Here is a 20,149-nt window from a genome sequence, read left to right on the forward strand (position 1 = left end):
ACAAAATATGAGCTTGACTTCCTCTAACTTGGATTAAGCTAATCTGCCACCCACCACCCCTCCCTGTTGAGGCCATTTCTATGGCTCTATTCATCCCAACGCTCAGCCTTTCTGCCCTGTGGCTCGGCAACCTTTGCTTTGTTTCTCAGCGATGCTACAGCAATCATACAGGAGGCCCGCCGGTGCCTGCACCAGGGTGTCTTCAATTTTTTAATTTTTTATTTAGAAATAATAAAATAAGACATAATATATAAAAATATGTACAATCCATGGTTTGTGCAGTACAATAGGAAGACTTTTCGATACAAAAAGACGGCAAACGGGAAAATAGTAACTATCACGATTGTCAAAGGCCAGGACTGTTCGACGCACCAGAGCCCAGAGCTGAAACCCAACGTCACTAGAAAAGAGATTCTAGTCAGGAGTCGGGAGTCGGGAGGAGACTATGCAACACTTTTATTTTTTGCCTTAACATTATTAGACAACAGAGTGAGAAAGAACTCACCCTGTTTTCCAGAACAAGCTCTTTGCCTTTCCCGAGTGACTTATTATAAAACACGAGCTGACATTTTGTCATTTGCATGGGTAACATGATTCGGGGGATAGAGCTCCTCACATAGACAGTCAGGGTTTGGGATGGGAGTTCACAGGGAAGAAGGAAAGTGAAGAAATAATGCATGAATAGTGTTTTTTGTGTTTTTGTTTTTTAAAAAGGTAAAACAGACTTTCTCCAGGAATTTGGAAATGGCTACAGTGCTGTACTGACATCCTTACAATGTCTGATTCAAGTATACTCTTAGAGGGTTAGAAAACTATTCCATTCTCAATAGTCAAAATAGAATTCACTTTGTCTATCTTTTATTTAAAAATAGGAGAACCAGGAATCTATGCCTCCTCCCAAAAATATAATGCCCACCCAGATACGAGCAAAAAATCTTTAAAAGGGAGTAGTAAATTAAACAGCGGGGGGAGGGGGGAGGTGGGGGAGTTTGCTTGCAATAGAGAAGCAACACAGAGCTGGGAACAGACCCCAGATATTCACGGCGAGTCTCCTCTGACTTCATCCTAATGATGTATGTGCACTAATTAAGGAGACCCAGTCAATAAGAACAAATGCTTTGAAGGTAAAATGCAACAAAAAAATATTGTGCATTACCTGTGTCTTGGCTCTTGACAAAAACAAAACAAAACAAAACAAAACAAAAAAACACACAAAAAATTGCCATTTAAAGCTTGTAATTGTTAAAATACTAATAACTAGAAAAAGCTTTCAAAGGAACAGTCCATGCTGAAATAAATAACAGAACATAGCAATACGAACCTTATAAGGCTGGTAAATATTTGCTAAAACCATGCTAACCGGTAGCATAGAGGTACGAGCTCTCTGAAATTGCTGCACTGAAATTGTACTTTCTATGGCAATTTTTTTTTTTCCTTTACAGACTTCTATTTACATTTGGCTTTAAATATGAAAATATCTGATAAACTTTATAAAATGTACACTTTAAAAACATAGCTTCTGCAAAATTTTCTTGGAAAAACAAAACAAAAACAAAAACAAACCTGTGCACCAGAAATTTTAGATTTTTTTTTTTCTGTTTTTCAGAAAGAAGTTGAAAGATTTCCCTCCCTCGTTCCTGCCCCCAGACCACCCCCTTCCAACTCTCTTAAGTCTTTTGAAGTGGCAGCACTCTGTTTGGAAGGAGCCCTCTTCGTGGCCCCCACCCCGTGCTCCACTGCATCTTCATTTAATTTACGTATCACGGAATACTCTTTGGTTTGATTATTTTCCTTTGCAAAATATCGAAATAGCAGCAGCTGAAGCCCTCAGTAACCTCTCGCCCTCGACAGCCGAATCGTTCCCTTATCTGTCCATTCTTTTTGTCCACCCAATCCCAGTTCCTCCAACTCTCTGAACAACTTCCCTAACCTTCCTCTAGATTTGGATTGAAAAGAGCAACCACTTGCTTGACATCTCTGTCTCGGTTTCCAGGAAAAGAACGCCACAGTCTTCAAACCCATCGGCTTTGAGGGCTGAGAGCAGCAGACACTGTCCTATTATTGCAAGCAAGGCATTTCAGAGATGGCTGTGTAAGACCCAGAGAGCATCACACGCTTCGACTTACAAAATACAGAATTCCAGAACAAGCTGTTTTTTAATGGCATACAGGGATATAATACCATAAGAGAGTTGATTTCGAGACTCCAATGAAAAAGAAAAGTCAGCAACCCCCAGATTTCACACATAAGGAACTTTAAACCAAAAAAGAGTTCCATGATTGAGTTAGAGCAGGGGAAAAAGAAAAAAGAAAAAGAAAAAGAAAAAAAAATTATATATATATTTCGATCTAGTCAGGCAGCCAGGCAGGACAGACTTCTGGAAAACAATGTGTCCTTAGTAACCTGCTATTCGGCTCTACAGGTGACAAGAGTCAGTTCCGATCCCATCTCAAATGTGCATCCATAAAGTAGAAATAACCCTTTTAGATCATTATCTCCTCCACCTGTGGCTGTGTTATATTTTGTATGGCTCTTGTTGACCCCAAATTACTGTGACATTTTCATTCCTACCCACTACCATGAAAAAAAAAAAAAAAAAAAAAGTCACTTTCCTCTCCCTCCCGAATACTTAAGCGGAAGTGTTACATCAAAGTGGTTGGTCCACACTTTGCCCCGGCTCCCCCACTGACATCTGCAACCTCCCAGATGTGGGAGGACCCGCTCCAGACAGGCTGATTGGAAGAACCAGCCTAGAGGCCAGGCGTGGCATCTTCTCCAAGGGGAAATCAAGCTGGAAATGTCCTGACAGTTGGGGCAATGTATTCAGTCACAAGAGTTTAAACCTGTCTGTCTTTCACGTTGGGTAGCTCAGATTTTGAACCAGCTAACTCCAACCTAAGTCTTACAGAATACATTTTGGAATGTGCAGAAAGGGGAAATCCAAAAAAATCTAAGAGCACATCACCTTCTCTCACCTTGTGCGTTGACCTGGCCAGTCTTAGCAAGCAGGAAAGAGAAGGTATTTTGATTGCATATGTGTGAATTTTAATTCACCTTTCTTCTTCCCCTATCATAAACAAGTTGCATGAAAGAGCGAAATCGGAAAAGCAGGACGCTGACTAGACTCTGTGCATATGATGTTCTATTTCTGAGTAAGGTGAAAGAGGAGAGGGGAGTTCAAGGTCTTGCTGAGGTTCAAAGTTATTGTTTCTTGATTTCAAGGCAGCCATGGGGCTTTCTATTCTTTTTAGTCTAAGCTCCACTGTGCAAAAATGTGCATTATCTTTGGTATTTATTTTAGGTAGTCTAACTTAAAATTTGAGATAACCCATTAACATCATGGAAGTAAAAAAACAAAAACCAAAACAAAACAAAAAAAAACAGAGGCTACCATTTGGCTAGTGTTACATAATGCCCTTATGTAACCAAAGAGAGAGAGAGAGAGAGAGAGAGAGAGAGAAATCAATTCTAGCAAACAAATTACTGGCCTCAAAAAAATCAGGCTCTCATTTTGGCAGCTTAATAGCCAAATACTTGCCACTTTGAAGCACATATCATGAGCTTTCAACAAAGTTCAACACTGACTTTTAAATTACACGAAAGAAAAACTACACGGCAACAAAAATACAATTCGTGTTCATGTAGTTAGCAGCTTTTCAAAAATTAAGGCAGAGTCTTGCCTTTGTTATGCCATTAAAAACATTCTTGTTCCCTAAAGAGAAGCATTCTGGATTAGTCAAATACCCAACCAAGGCTTGCCTGCAAGTTCAAGTTTTGTAAAAACACAAAACAAAACATAAAAACCCCATAACTTATTCTACAACATGTATGTGCCATTGGGTCACGGGGAGGGGGGGAGGGGTGGGGAGGGGAGGCATGATGAGTGCTTTATGTCCATCTCCGAGCTTACAGTCTTTCTTGGAAACCATCGTGCTAGCCTCGGTCCCTTGTGGTCACTCGCCTTGACCCACCTCTTCACCAGTACCGTCGTCTGAGTAACTGTTTTGGGCCTTTGACCAACAGACTGTTATTTTAAAGTAAATATTCCAGAGAAGGAAGCAGTCATATCTCCGACTCTCGCCGTAAGGGCCTGGGCTCTAGAGGGACACTTGCCTGGTTGTGAAGGTCTATGTCAGGGGGTGTGTCCGTACTGGTGCTTTCTGGAACCCCATTGTCACTGTCATCTTCCTCTTTGCTTGTGAGGGCGACTTCATTTTCATAGCAAAATGAATTAGCGTTGGAGAGGATATATTTCTTTTCTGCTAAGTCTCTGGCACTACAAAGAGGAGTGTTAGGCACCTCATAAGTCTTGTGGAACCTTGAATAGTCTACTTTGTAATAGTGCTTCTCCTCAAAGAGTACAGGCTCATAGCGGTGGCCCCAGAGGATTTCATTTGCCAGATAGGAGCTCCGGCATTGTGTGGTCATGGCGGTGGCTTCCACCATACCTTCCAGAATGACCACAATTTCAAAGTCTGCGTTGTCAATGTCCTGTTTACTCAGATCATATAAAGGACTGTCTTCATCTATTTCATGGACTATTGTGATCGGAGACACCAGAAATATGCGGTCAATTCCGCTGTCAAACCCAACGTTGATATCTATTTGATCCAGGGGGATGTACTCCCCTTCCGAAGTAATTCTGGATTTGAGCAGCTGGGCTCTCACGTGAGCTTCCACCAGGTGGCTTTTCCGAAGGTTGCCCACCCGCCACATCAAGCACAGCTTGCCGTCTCTCATGGCGATCACAGCGTTGTGACTGAAGACCAAAGTCTCATTTCTCTTCTTTGGCTTTGCCATCTTCGCCATGACAGCGCCAATGATGAAGGCGTCAATGATGCAGCCCACAATGGACTGGAACACCACCATGAAGACAGCAATCGGGCACTCGTCCGTGACACACCTGAAGCCATAGCCTATGGTTGTCTGGGTCTCAATGGAGAAAAGGAAGGCAGCCGTGAAGCTGTTGACCTCAGACACACAAGCTTTGCTCTCTTTTGACGCATCCAGATCCCCATGGAGCAGAGCTATCAACCAAAACACACAGCCAAAGAATAGCCACGAGAGAACGAAAGCCAGGCAGAAGATAACCAGCATCCACCGCCAGCGAATGTCCACGCACGTGGTAAAGATGTCTGCAAGGTACCGTTGTCCCTTCTCCCCCACATTGATGAACTGAACATTACAGTGGCCATCTTTCTTCACAAAGCGGCTCCTGCACTGTTGTCGGGTGTGGACTTTGCTCTTCCCATTCCCAAAGCCATTTGCAACCGCCATGGTGGCCAACTTCATTCCGTCTTCTTCTGAAGAGACAATGCTATAGCGGTTGGTTCGCACACTGCCCATCGCTTCTGCTGTGGACGCCAGTGCTTCTGCTTTGGAAAACAGTCTGAGTTTTTGCAAAACCCTTTGGAGAAACAGTTTTGAATGTTCAGTGAGGACACACACAAAAAGAAGAAGGAGAGATGGGGGTTTCCAGGAGCCTTGAGGGTCTACCAAGGTCTGTCTACTGACATGCAAAGCTACCTCAGTAACTCAGCTGACATCCAGAGTGCATGTCCTGAAAACAACAACAACAACAAAAAAAGACATTATTCTTTAGCAAAGAAGTCATTATTAATGGGTCCTGCTCTCTAAGTAATGACATTTCCTAGCAAAATATAGCCAGAGACAGATAAAAATACTCTGCAGTAAATTAGAAGGTATTTCATTTCTTCATCCCCTAAAAATATTCTTATGTATTTAAAAGCATAAAGTTATTTCACATGGGAGAGTTCATAGTTTGGGACAGTCTTTCAATCAATATTTTGGGTTCTTTTCCCCCTATTGTTTCCAGCAATCTAGGAGATTCCATTTTTACAGATACACCTCTCTTATTCTCTCTCTGGCTTCCCCTACTTGCTAGGGTCCCAAGTTACTAAGCAGAAGAAAGACTTGCTTAGTCCAAGGTTTGTCACAAGGCTTTGAGAACTCAACGTGTCTCGAGAACAGTTCGTATCAATGCAGAATGTTAATATTAATTGAGGTGCAGGTGCATTATGGGAGAATACCGGAGCCCTTGATGACATGATGGAAATCAGAAGGCAAAATTATCATTTTGTTGAAATGATAATTTAAAAAAAAAAAAACAAAACTGAGCCTACAGCCCTTATAATGATCTGAAATCGGTCCCAGTTTCTGAAGACTGTTTGGGCTTGTTTCATCACCTCACACACTACAAGCAGCCACTTTGCAGAAATGCCTGATAACATCTCTGTTAGTGCAAGTGATTCTGACTTGAAGGCGTAGGTTTGCTCTGGGGGATAAAGAGCGAGTCTGTTGCCTAGCGATGAGTCCTGAAATTCTCCAGAGATGGGACTGCCATGTGTAATGACGGGCTAGGAAGTAAGCACCTCTGTGCCAAAGGACCAGGTCTTTAGCGAACTGAGATAAGGCAGGAACTCATTTCATGTGGGTCCAATTCTGTGTTTTCCCAAACAGAGACAACTTTGTGGGACTGGATCATAATTGTCAGTCAGCTTACTTTCACTTCGAGCACTGCTGTCTGCTCTATGTTCCCATGGAGAAGGCACTCACCTTTACCTAATGTGAACAAACAGTAGTTTTCAGTTTTCTCCTCTAGCCTCATCCTAACCTCGAGAAAAGCGATTTATTTACTTCAACTTCCCCTCTTTCACTTTTTTTCCTTGACTCACAAAAGTCTAAGATAAAGTCCAAAGTGTTTCCCTGCATCAAACAGAAATTAACAAAATGAATACAGCATAGAACGGAAAACCAGTGACTCTCCCCTCGACCAGCCACCCAGTCGATCTCCTCTAGTGAAGGAGGATGATGGGAAACAGACAGAAAGGAGCAGAAATTTGCTGAAGCCCTGATAACAAGGACTCCACTTTTTCATTCTCCCCCAAAACCACATTGAGATCAAGTAGTTAACCAATTTCAGCAGAGCCACCTGCAAACAAATCACGCAAATCATTTATCTCGTTTCTCAACACCCCCTTAAAGAGGGGTAAGGTGCATTGTCTTTGAAAATGCCTTGTTACAGTCTTTTCACTTCTCCCTCCTTATCCAAGTTATTATGCAAGAATGTGCCCCAACACATTTTTCCTGAGATTAGTCATCTGTGAAAATTGCAATGTGTGTTACATTTTGGCAGCTTTTGACACGTAAATGATGCCCGATTTGAAAGTGCCTTTGAATTACTTTATAAAAAGAAGTTACTGTGCCTTCCCAGTCTTCCACCTGCTTCAATGTTTTGTCTGCTTCCTTATGAAGTTTGTACTTGGACAAAAGAAATAAGATTCCTATCCCTCAGGGTTCTAGATCCTGGACATGGGAGGAATTTTTTTTAACAGTGATTTCAGATTATTGGGCTCATATGAAATTGCCGAGGATGTCTGCGCAAAACTTGAGAGATGTAATAATAGAACACTAGATGCAGGTGTACTCTCCAAAAAAAGGGGAAGGCAGGGAAGCCTCATTTAAATAGTGCTTGTATCCTGAGGTCTGGATGACTTCAGAATCTTATAAGTTGACCCCAAGAAATTCCCTTTTCATGATTCAAAACAACCCTTCCATCTGAGTTACCATTAGGGACCGTGAGTAGACAGTTTCAAATTTCTTCTGACTTATTTCTGCACTCTTTCCAGATTAAAGCATAACAACCATATGAAATCTAAAGACTGAATTACGACCTCCCAAAAATCGTGACCCCAGGACTTTTGTTTGAATTCCATAAAACACACAATACCAGTTCCCTACCAAGAGCCTCCTGCCTTTAGAACTTTGAAAAGAGCCTGTATTGAATGACTCTTATTGTCTTATTTCCACTGTTAATGACAGAATTTGTTCCACATGCGGAGCATCATTTAGAAATTTTACCATTCTGCCTGGAAAGGGGGGGGGGGGATTTTTTCTGGCAAAGTGGAAGCTTCTGTCACTTCAAATAAATACACTCCCAAACAGATTGTGTGTGTATATGTGTGCACACACATTACGTGTCTTCAGAGTTTTGGGGAGCTGACTACATAGCAAAAATCTGGAACCTGCCAGTCTGCTGGGGTGATTGTCTTAATAGTTCATGAAGAAGAACGCTCTCCTTACTGACCTGCCCACATGCCCAAGTGGCTTTAGGCAAGCAGAAAATTTCCTTGCCTGCTTTTTTCTCACTAAAAAAAAAAAACAAAAAACTTTCCTTCAGAATAGGGCTTTTGTGCAACTTTATTTTAGGCCTATATTCAAAAGAGTTCTTTTGAGAAGCATTTGATTGAAAGGAGATGAGAACACTAAGTGATCCGACTCCTTGGATGGGTGCAATTCAGGAGAAACCATAACTGATTAGACGGACAACGTGTAAATTCCCTTCTCCGCCAAAATATTCAAGGGCCTGATGTAAATCTCATAGATACAAATAATCATTTTACCCAGGCTATCACCCATGAGGTAGAAAGTATTTCTGGGAAATTGAGAGGCTACATGTGGTGCTGTTCATGTTAAGACTATTTATAGGCTGAGCCAAAATTAAGCATAAGCAATGGAAAAAAATAGTTCAGCCATTTCAGTCTTAGGTAGATGTTAAAGAGAGAGAGTCCTATAGATCAATTCAAGGTCAAGGAGATAACACTGTATAGAGTGCATCTAAATATTTTTTTTCCCATATAGGAAATATCTCCAATAGGAAACTAGAAAAACATAATTATGACACATACATGAGGATAAATGTATCTCATAATACGGTCATGGTGTGCAATGGGGGAGAGTGTTTGTGGACTGCAAATAAGGACCGTAAAAGAAAGTGTGCTGGGCTGCGACAGAGGTCTGCTAATGAGTGTTCAGAGCAGTTATTCCCCAGCTGACGCCATATAGACCAGCCTGAGTGTGCTCTGGGCACATGTTGCTATGTGGGCACAACTGCTAGCAAAGCAACCTCTTAGGAGCTCAGTAAACAGAGGGGAGGGGGAGGGGGAAGAAGGGAAGGGCAGAGGATCCGCATTTATCTCTATGAGCACTTTAAAATCTCTATTCAGCAGTGCACGGACCATCACTCAGCATTTGCGAATGCTGAGAAATACACGTATCTGGTGATTTAAAAAACAAAAACAAAAAGAACCCTGCAACAGTCTATCTGTTCAGGTAAAGATGTGGCCAATCTTCCATGCTACTGAGAAGTCATACAAGGACTTTACAGCTACCCAGAGATGCTACACCTGGGGCATCAGAAGAGAGTAGAAATATGGTGTGCCCAAAAAAAAAAAAAAAAAAAAAAAAGGCCAAATTCACAGGAGTTTAGAACAAATATTCCTACGGATACCAATAAGTTTAAAGAAAGTATAGGCAAAACAGGAGGGAGACGGGTTAAAAGTAACGTTAAATGACCTTGACCCCAACTTTGACCCCTCTCACCATCCCTGTAGTAACATCTCTTACTCCTGAGCCTTGAGATTTTTCCAGCTATTGGCAAATATAAATAAAGCATTAGGGGTGGGGGGTGTAAGTGAGCTGGGAAATGTTAACAAGTGTACAGGTAATATACAGGCGACCTAGGGCACTGATTAGTGAGAGGGAAATCTAACAGCGTATTGATTATTAATGGGAAAAGAAAGCAAGTAATAAAAGGCAATATGCATTCTTTGCATACCCCAAACACGTTTTCAATGCCCTGTTTCCTAACAGGTAAGTTCTAAGACCATGAAAACCCCCAGGATTCACAGCAGTATCCTAGTTACCATCGCACTGGTAAGACTCATCCAGGCTCAGACATTAAACTGCCCATTTCCTATCTCGATTTTTTTTTTTTCAATTGTCATGACGAGTCTATGCTATGATGCAATCTTTTTGCAGAATCCACTGTGCTTTCCTGAAACCACGCTGTCTTCAACTTAGGAATTAATGCTATTATTACTAAGAATAATACGTTGCTTAGGAGAGAGTACCATAGGATGTGAAAGTTTTGCGGGCTTCGGGCTCAAATCCAACTCGGGCTCGCGCTCTCTTTCCCCAGCAAAGCAACTTTGAGACGCTCGCTCTGTTTGGAACTCGACGCTACACTTGAAGCAATGACAAAGGGAAAAAAATAAAAAAAGACGCGAAGGATCAAGACTAGGGCTGAGTCCCAAGTCGGCCTAGGTTTGAGACCAGTGTTCTAGAAGCACTCCCCAGCCCCCGCCTTTTTTTTTTTTTTTTTTTTCTTCCTTCGAGCAAGAATCGAACACAGGCTCCCTCGCCCTTGTCTCCAAACTCAGTATCTCGCTACAGCTGGTGCATTGGAAGTAATGAGCACAAACAGATGCTGCGGAGAAATCTGTTCCTATTGCTCAACTGTTCGAAGCATGTCTCAGTATTTTTAGCTCTGGGGATGTTCTGGTGCGCACACAAACTCTATAGACATGATCTGGGACTCCGCAGCGTCGGGAAGCGCTACAGCAGCGTGACCGCTGGGCACCCCTGGAGCAGCGGTGCAGGGTAGGGTTGGGGACGGCGGGCGGCCCGAGTCCACTCCCCAGGACACCCAGGCAGCGGGAGACAAGGAGGGAAGAAAACACACAGCAGCCCTTACCTGTTGCTGGCGCAGGAGCATGGGGACATGAAGTGGAAGTGGGGGGTACAGAGGCATGTAAGATCCAGTAGTTTGTAAAAGCGAGTGAGCCAAAGCAAACCAGAATCCCCAAGACCCAGCTTGCCGGCGCCGGGGAAGGCTGCGCGCTGGCCAGGGCTCCAGTGCGCTCTGCAATATCCTGGGCTCTTTTGAGATACCGGCCCGCCTGGCTCCGCCCCGCGGCCCCGGCCAGCCAATCGCAGCGCTCCTGGCTGCACGGCCGGCCCCGGGAACCGCGGCGGGGAGGGGACGATGCTACACCCGCGTCCCGCGACGCTGCCAGCGAGGAGAACCTGCCGCCGCTTCCTCCCCCCCGCCTCCCACCCCACCCCACCCCTCCGCCCTCCGAGCCGGGTCTGGAAGTCCGGCCCCGGCCGGGGAGGAGGAGGTGGCGCCCCAGCTGGGACAGCAGCAGCAGGTGGGAAGCTCCGCGGCCGGGCGTTTGCGGCTGCCTAATTGCAGCGTGGCCTTGGGCAAAGCTTCCTAGCCCTCTCCGAGCCCGACACTTCCCTTTCCCTCTGCTCGGGGGCGGCGGTGCCGTGCGTGCTCCTTTGCCAGGGCCGGGCGAATCGTGTGCAGGCGGGGAGGGTTGCCTTTCAGCCCAGGCGCGTCTCCCTCTCCCCTCGCTCCCACCCAGCGCCCCCTGCACGCCACCCCGCCCCCACGCCCGAATTCCCCGCAGAACCTGCGGTGCGCGGAGGAGCCGCGAGTCCAACAGGGAAAGGGAAAGGGACCGGGACCGGGACCGGGACCGGCGCGCGGAACCCGGCTGGAATTTAGACGCGCACAACTGTTGCAACTGCAGAGCCGCTGGGCTCTTTCTGCTCCGGGCTGCTGGTGAATTACTTACAAAAGCGCTCAGACTTCTCGGAAGGGTGAACGACTCGTTCCCTCTCGCACTGTCCGCCCTCAATCGCTTTCTCCACCACCGCCCGGCACGCTCTACTGATCTAAAATCAGAGCAATTAGAGTAATGAATTTTCTGGAACAGCAACTCCTACAGACACTCAGCTCTGCCCTCGCATCAGCGCCTCCCAGCCTCAATTCCCAGCAACCAGGCAAGAGCATGCAGACCCTTTAAAAAAACCCTATGTCAGCTTCAGTGTTAACCGCGTCTGGATCCTGGAACTTTGCAGATTGATCCGTGTGTCCGTGTGTCCGTGTGTGTGTCTGTGTGTAAATGGAGTGCGTGTGTGCACCTCTGAGTACTGTGGTGTCATAACGAAGCTTTGCTCTTAAAGGACGCAATACATTTAGGAGTCTTCCTTACACAGAGTTTGAAATTCCTGCGTGTGTGTGTAATGTTTATTGCCTCAAGCGAGCAAATGCGTCTTTCGTGCAGTTTGGTTAAACCTCTAAAGGCCTTCCTAGAGTCGCCGAACTGCTTCGCCCAGCTGGCTGGGATGCCCGGCGGACAGACCCGGGGCATTTTTGCGTGTAGGGGAGGGGAAACTGACAATTCAAGGAAAGGGTCTGCGCGGGTACCCGCTTCCTAGCCTCATACCCTCCTACGGCCCCTAGGAGGTGCTGGTGAGATAGGGAAGGTTTTGCAGATGCGTCCTTAACCCTGCTTTAGCAAGTGTGCCGCTTTTCCTAGCGCTGAGCGAGATACTGAAATTTAAAAGTGTGGAATAAGTTGGGCATGCGGTGTTTCTGCTAGGAGAGCCAAACGTATTGCCGTTCCATTCTACTCGCTGACATTATGCAGTTTTCCAAGCCCTGTAACCGCCTTGCCTTTTAAATCCCTGTGTGCGCGGTGGGGGGGTGGGGTTGGAGGGTGGAAAGCCTCACACCGTGGGGGCTGGGGGCGGGGAACGGGGGAAGGAGGGGAAGGGGTCTGTCTACTTGAGTATTTATTAAGTAATGCATTACTTTTAACCAGCTTGAATTAACTCTGCAAAATAGATGGGTGTACAGAAACCCAGTCTGTAGTCCTGAGCTAAAAACGTGGAGACAGAGGAACTAAAATTCTATGTAGTCAAAGGGAGGAGAAGGAGTAACATCTCACCCCACCACAGTATGCTTCTTCTGAAATGTGTTTCGGCATGGATTTCTTCTAAGAAACAGGTGGGAGAGGTCCAGTTAATCCCTTAAAACATATGAAGCCTAAGTGGGAAGAGGAAATTAATCATGGTGTATGTTCTCTTCTTTATTATGATTCAATCCGTGCATCTGTGGATGGCTAAGAATTTTCCAAACCATGAATTCAGAGAGGCAGCATTTTTATTTCCAGGTAATGAGCTCTTTTTGGAAAATCAGTCACCCAGAAAGGGATCGCGTTTCTCTGGAACAGGCATTGAAATTGTTTTATTTTAATATTATTTTCTAAATAAACTCAGTACACCATAGGCCAAAATAGTTTCATATAATAGAAGAATCTTCAAAGAAATGAACAGAGTTGTAAGATTATGGTGGGTTGCGTAAATTTAGTTATGGGAGGAGGCAAATAAATACACATCTCCTAATCTTTCTTACCAACATCACTCTTCCCCACCATGGGCTGATATACAGCAATGCTTATTTCTTGAAGTAGAAAGTTAAAGAAAAACTGATTATTGGAATAAGTACCTTCCCAGCCAGAATCGAAGTTGTACCTTAATTATTTAGCTACTTAGCTATTTAGCTAAGTTGTACCTTAATTATTTAGGAAAATGAAGGATTACGTTTTGTAAGTAAATGTAACTTTGTGAATGCAGGATAGCATTGATTAACTCCACTGTTTCCTGCTATAAATGAAAAAAAATTAAATGTGCATTTTAATTAGTAAGTGACTCTTCACTATGTGCCTATTAGGAAAATTCTAGTGTTCCAAAGTCTTCAGCACTTTTTGGAGTGATGCATGATACAAATTTCTCTAGTCAGAGTATCTTTTTTGGCTGAATCAGTCCTTATTTAGCAAAAATCCCCGTTCGTTTTGGACACCAGTGCTGTTGGGTGTTGGGATCCATCTGTGGATTAATTTTTTCCAAGGAAATGACAGTTATGCTCTTACTGATTCCCTCCACAGTAACCACCTATAATATTAGAGCCAAATATTAGTCATAATCTAGATCTGCAACTCAGATTATGAATGGTTGTGTGACGCAGAAGGTGATTGTTCCACTAGCAGCACAAATCTTTCCTTTGCACTTATATAAATATCTCTAGCAATTTGATATATTTTCAGACTTCCATTAACTATATATGGCTCTCATATATAGTATATGAGTATATGCTATATAGTAAATGCTATATATAGATAGATAGATATAGCAGTCCAATTTTACAATGATGAGAAATTAAAATCTCTCATTTGTAATGTGTCGGTATTGAGAACCCCTTACTAATCTTCACAGTAATAATTGATAGCATAAATAATAAATGTTGGGTGAACTTAAAGTGTAGGCAGGATGAGTTTGCAATCTGATGCGATGAGGACAAGCCATTGACTATGGTATTTTAAGGCACTGAATGTAATTTTTTTTTTTAAGATTTTATCTATTTGTTTGAGAGAGAGGGAATGAGAACAGTGGAAGGGGGAGAAGCAGCATAACCAGAGGGAGAAGTAGGTTCCTGGCCAAGCAGGGAGCCCAGTGTGGGACTCAGTCCCAGGACCCTGGGATCATGACCTGAGCTGAAGGCAGACACCCAACTGACTGAGCCACTGAAGTAATCTAATCAATAGGAAAACAGCTCTGGCAATTTCATTACCATCCTGGTAAGATTTCATCTTCATGTTAAATTCCATAAATGTATTTGTTGAGTAAATACTTTGTAGTTTTGTGATAGACTGAGTGATACAGGAGACTTAAGAGTCCTTAAGAGAATTCAGTCTCTCATTGACAAGACAAGCAATGCACAAGTGAAATCGAATGACCAAATGACAGTATAAATAAGGCAGCTTATGACTGAAGTGCTAAAATCAATCATGCAAGGAAAAAAAAAATTCTGGAGAGTGTCTGAGGAATGAAATCAATTAGAATTCATGGGCATGTTTAGAATGGAGGTTTTAATACGTGTGACATATTGCCATGTAGAGCTGGGTTAAGGATACTAAGAACCAGAAGACAGGATTGCCTCTTCATTCAATTTATGTCCTAAAATGCCTGTTACGCTTCCAGATCTGTCAATACACATGTAATCATGTGTATAAATTAGAAGCTGCTTCTACAAAGGCTGCATGTCTCTGCTTACACAGACTTTTTTTTTTTGCTTCTAAAGCAGTGGGCTTTATTCCATAAGGCTTACTGGCCATTTGTGACCAGTGGGGCACACAGTGATGATGCCTTATTATTCTGGCATACGTGGGAAGGCAGCATATCACATCATAGCTTTTCCAACTAATGGACATGTGTTTGTGCTGAGAACCATCGTCTCTAATACACTGTATGCATCCTCGAACTCTAGCTGATTGCCCCGGAACACTCTAGCATGTTTTGAAGTTTTGTTCTTCTCATGCTATTACAAATACATCTCCCTATATTTTTTCCACTTTTCAAAATCCACTGCCATGTCTTTTTTTTCTCGTTATATCCTCATCGCCTTGCACGCAGGCAAGGAAATACATCAGTCTCTATAAATGTCAGCTGAATGAGGGAATGAAAGTAACCATGTTTTTGAGTAGACTACGACTTTTGAACAATGACTCGGTATCATTATAATAAACATAAACTTTCATTTTTACCTGCAACGGAGGGGGACTGTGAAAGCAATGTTGTCTATGTTAAATAACCATAAACTAAGCTTATTTAAGTCTTCTTTTTTTTTCTCTCTCTCTCTCTTCTCCACCAATGACAGCTTTCACTTCTCATTTTTGCTTCTGCCAAATATATCAGGCTGTCACAATGCTCTATCGAGTTCGTTGATTCTCGTCTACACTGGACCAAGAAATTACATAACCAAGGTTGCTTAAAAATATATGCAAATTGAAAGCAAATATAATCTAAAGGGCTTAAAGTGGATATATATTTTTGACATAGTATGAGCAGATACCAAATTTGGAGTTACCTTGTTTTGGTCAGTTTCCTTTTTGGGTCAAGAAGCTTCAGGATATGGATTTATGACATCTATTTTGGCTTCTCAGAGCATTTAAATGCTTTCGTCTCTGCATTTACTGTGTAATGAATAGTTGAGGGAGACCTCTGGGTAAGGGAGGTGCCTTTGTGTCTGCAAATGTGCATATGTTTACATACATATGTACAACAAAGTCATATATAGTCATTTATCGAGAGATTGAGTGCTTACTGTGTCCATTAATATGATCTTTATTTTCCGTCAGATATGTTAAAGCCAACAATAATGAGTGGGATGATTATTATTATTCTTTAATTCACAATTCCAGAGCAGCTGAATTATTACTTAGCAAATTACTCTTCTGTCGTGCTCTGGAATACTTTACGTATTTCATGTGGGTGAGATGACTACACTCTGAAAATGCTGCATTCTCCAGAACCCCCATGACCGTGGCTCTTAACACAGTGATGATGATAACCATCTCATCCCTGTTGTCTGTGGCACATTAGCTCCCTTAGAGGTAATGACCCTAAAGTCCCGGGTTCATTCTCTGTTCAAGAGGATGTCCCCTTCTAGGGTCAGGTAACCTTATTATAAAATGCCTGCAACCTGGTGTTTTCCAGAACTAACAACAACAAGAAACAACTTCAAACAACCATTGTAGTCACCATTGTAGACATTTCAGGACTATGCCATAAGATACGAAGAATAGACAAAACATATTTTGAATAATGTCAATGATCCTGTCATATTACTTTTTTTTTTTTTTTTGTCATGTTCCTTTTGATAAAAAGGGTACATACCCGAATGTCTAGGTTTTGGGATATTGCTTTTAACAGTGTGTGTGTGTTCAAGTGTTGAGTGTTCCAGTGTTTCACGTGTTGAGTATGTGTAGGTCTTTTTTTTTTTTAATTGCCAAAGCAATTATGGAAAATGTCCAAGATAAACATTAAAAATGTAGATAGATGAATGTAGGAAAACATAGAAAATAAATCCATATTCCCACCATTATAAATACTTTGGTATATCTCTTCCCTCTTTCCCTATCTTTCTGTTTCTATTTTTATATCTTTATAGATATATTTTTTATGATTTTAGGATCCATTGTGTCATATTTTTAATACATGAGTATCATACTTTTTATGTGTGTTTGTCATGCAACTAAAATTCATTTGAAAGCATATCTTTTAATGTTTATATATATTTCACATCCATAACATGTATGAACCATACTTGGATGAAAAATCACCTATTCTTATACCTTTATATACATGTATAATTATATAAATTATATAATTATATAAAAATTATATTATATATATTATATATATATATATATATACTTATATTTGTATAAAGATGCATTAACTGCTCCTGTCAATTGTTTATCTTTATCTCCTCTTATCTTGTTAGGTTTCCAAATGTGGAATTACTAGACCAAAAGGTATGCTTTCTTGAGACTTTTTTTTTTTTTTAATCGCCTTGTTTCAAGGCAAATCCCAATGCATTGAATCTCAAGGATATTCTAAGTTGTGTGACCTTGACAGTGGTGATGGCATTGCCTGGTGGGGAGTGTTTGGGCTTTGGGTCAGCCTGCTCTGTGTTTGTGACATTGATCCAGCCAGCTGTAAGGGACTGTTACAGAGATTAGAAATAATGCCCCTCCAGTGCTTGACACATAATGAACACTTAGGCAGTGGAATTAAATACACTAGCTCGTGGTGCTACTACTACTACTACTACTAATGATGATCAAATTAATAGAGTAACTTAATTGGGGGAATAAGATGTCTTCAAGAGGTATTTATATATAATAAGCCTTTAAATAACACATCGAGCTCTTGCAATGCCTGCTTCAGTGCAAAAATGATAAATGGAGAGGAAGCATCTGAGGAGGTTAGGGACGTTGTCACAGCTACATGGAAGCACGGGTTGGCGTTAGAGGAAGAAGAACAAGGCGGATTTTCCAGGTGATGTTGAGCATTTGAATACATTCGTGAATTAAGGGGTATGAGAACCGAACATTAAATTGGGGCCAGACCGTAAACCCATAAGACAAGCATGAGGAGTGACCCTTCGGTTTTTAGACAGGAAGGGACTTGCCGATGAGTGAACGCCAGGCTAAGAGAAGAGAGCAGGGCTGTTAGAACACTGATCCCGCTGTCATTTCTCTGTTGGTGGCCTCTGGCTGCCGTCCTACCCTGTGATCTTTTCTTTTGGATTCTCTTCCTGTGATTTCCCAAATCCCAATGGTAACTGATAAGGAAATAGAGAAATTCGTGTTACAAGGAAGGTCCTTGTGTGAGAGGAGGCTGCAGATCCAGCCTCTAAGCCTGTGGATTTCAAGCCCAAGTTCCCCTCCTCTGGTTTTTGCAGAGGATAACTTTTCATGGCATCTGTGCTCAGACAAATCTAGAAATCGTAGAATAGGACTGATAATTTTCACAGCCAATGACTAATTCCCCCCCAAATGGTTCCTACATTGACTATAATATATAAAATTTGACCTTGCACGCCTCCTACAAGACCTATAGCCAGATATTTGGCTCAATTCTTATGCTTCCCGGTGAGAGACTTTCTTCCACTTTAAAAGTAAATTCAGGAGCACCTGGGTGGCTCAGTGGGTTAAAGCCTCTGCCTTCGGCTCGGGTCATGATCCCGGGGTCCTGGGATGGAGCCCTGCATGGGGCTCTCTGCTCAGCAATCTCTCTGCTTCCTCCTCTCTCTCTGCCTGCCTCTCTGCCTACTTGTGATCTCTGTCTGTCAAATAAATAAAATCTTTTAAAAAAATAAAAATTTAAAAAAAGTAAATTTGATCAGTATATGAGGAGATGACTGATCGTTTTCTCCTTCACTGACTTGTGTTCTGCAGGTAGATAGCCTTCATTGGCCCTTGGTCAATTTATCTTTTAATATTCAAATCCCTGTGTACAAGTTACAGATGAGTAACTTGTATCACAACTATACAGAAATCAAATGCTATACCTCATAGTCGCCGATCACATTAATGACTCCTGATAGCAGGAAAAATATCACTGATAACATTATATGATTTTTAAAAGAAAACCCAAGTTATGTTACTGCCCATTTTTTAAGTGCTTACTTAGATATTGTAGTGTACTAATTAGGATCAAATCCAGATATTTCTTCCTCCCTTTGGATTTGAGCTCCATCCAGTCCATTCTAAATGTAAAGAAATCCAAAGGAATGATCACATTTTAAAATGTATATTTATGCTAAATCTGTCCATTTATAAGGTTGGCATAACTGAACCACCAAATTTTAGCAGACGCTATAAATAATGCCTTCTTGTCACCTCATGGTCATCTTCCTGCGTGTAAACTGAAACACAAAGTCTACAACTTGAGGGAAAAAAAATCAGTTAAGAGACCTAGCTTTTCCATTGACTAAGCTTAAACCTCTTATACGTGTTAACTTCACCCAAAATAAAGCTTTCCAAAAAGAGAAATCCTTGAAAGATAATGATGTATTTCCTACTTGGGCAAAGGTTAAAACCCAAAGCTATTGTTCTTAATGCCTATTATTTTTAAATAAAAATCTAGTGCCTCCTTAGTACTGGTTTAAGTAAAAGAAGGAATGTACTTAGTAAATTAGTGGATGCAAAGCAAAATCAAAGTGCATAAATGTGAAAATCACGCACACACAACGTTCTATCTCCTGACCTCATGGTGTCATATCTAAAAACCTCACAAGATGTGGAAGACGGTTCAATTTTGGATCTGTAGCTATTTAGTTCTGACAAAGAGATTTGTAGCCTGCTTCCAGACTTCAATTTCTCGGCAACTCGCTTTCATGATTCTGATTTTATGGTGTTTAAGAATTCAGTTATATTTTACAATTTACAATTTAAAAAATTATCTACTCACCCATTGCACACATATTTCTTATGCATGAAAATATGAAACTTTCAAAGCAGATAGTGGCGACCCTCTCAGTATTTTCCAAAAATAGAATGATCTATAAAGCTCTGAGGCTAAACAGCTTCAGTCTTTCTGCAACACGCTAGCTAGGTACACATGGTAAGCAGTTCTTCCCTTGGAGCTGCAGACGATGAAAGTGTTAACTTGGATTTCCTGGCAGAAGTTATCTGAGCATCTACTTGGTCAAAGCATCATATAGTGCAAAAGACTGTCACCGGTACCATATTCATAGTGTCAAAATCCAGGCAGTATAATGGAGATGTAGGCAAACCTTTTTAATCCTGGGCTCACAATGAATCGGCGCTCTTTCCTAAGTGAATTAAGCACTGATATTAATTCACTCCTCTCTCTGTTCTATCTTCATTCCTCAGGCACTGCTCGCCTTGGTTCATTTTTCCTCTCCATGGTCCACACATTTTTTCAAATCCTACAAGATAAGAGGACCCAGACATAGCCAGCGATCCAGGCAGAGCACTTAGAATTGTACTATTAACATTATTCAGCATTTGGTTCATCTCTGCAAATGCATTTCAGATCTGCATGATTCCAGCTCCTCGAGCTCCATTACAAAGGCACAGCCCATCAAAGCAACTTGCCAGAAAAGCCTCTAGCACCCTTAATG

General features: G+C 42.1%; 1 protein-coding gene across 1 annotated transcript; it reads right to left on the reverse strand.

Moving 5' to 3' along the window:
• Positions 1-201: 201 nt before the first annotated feature.
• KCNJ2 (potassium inwardly rectifying channel subfamily J member 2) lies at positions 202-10,703 on the reverse strand. The gene is made up of 2 exons (XM_059379255.1): positions 10,556-10,703; positions 202-5,560 (listed from the first exon to the last, which is right to left on the reverse strand). Exon 2 carries the CDS (start codon positions 5,344-5,346, stop codon positions 4,063-4,065), a length of 1,284 nt encoding a protein of 427 aa, XP_059235238.1. The 5' UTR covers positions 5,347-5,560; positions 10,556-10,703; the 3' UTR covers positions 202-4,062.
• Positions 10,704-20,149: the final 9,446 nt, after the last annotated feature.

The sequence above is a fragment of the Mustela nigripes genome, chromosome 16 (assembly GCF_022355385.1).
Source record: "Mustela nigripes isolate SB6536 chromosome 16, MUSNIG.SB6536, whole genome shotgun sequence".
NCBI classification, from domain to species: domain Eukaryota; kingdom Metazoa; phylum Chordata; class Mammalia; order Carnivora; family Mustelidae; genus Mustela; species Mustela nigripes.

What these genes read in the sequence shown, in the direction of transcription:
- KCNJ2 (XM_059379255.1), bottom strand. Translation starts at nt 5,346, where the DNA reads ATGGGCAGTGTGCGAACCAACCGCTATAGCATTGTCTCTTCAGAAGAA.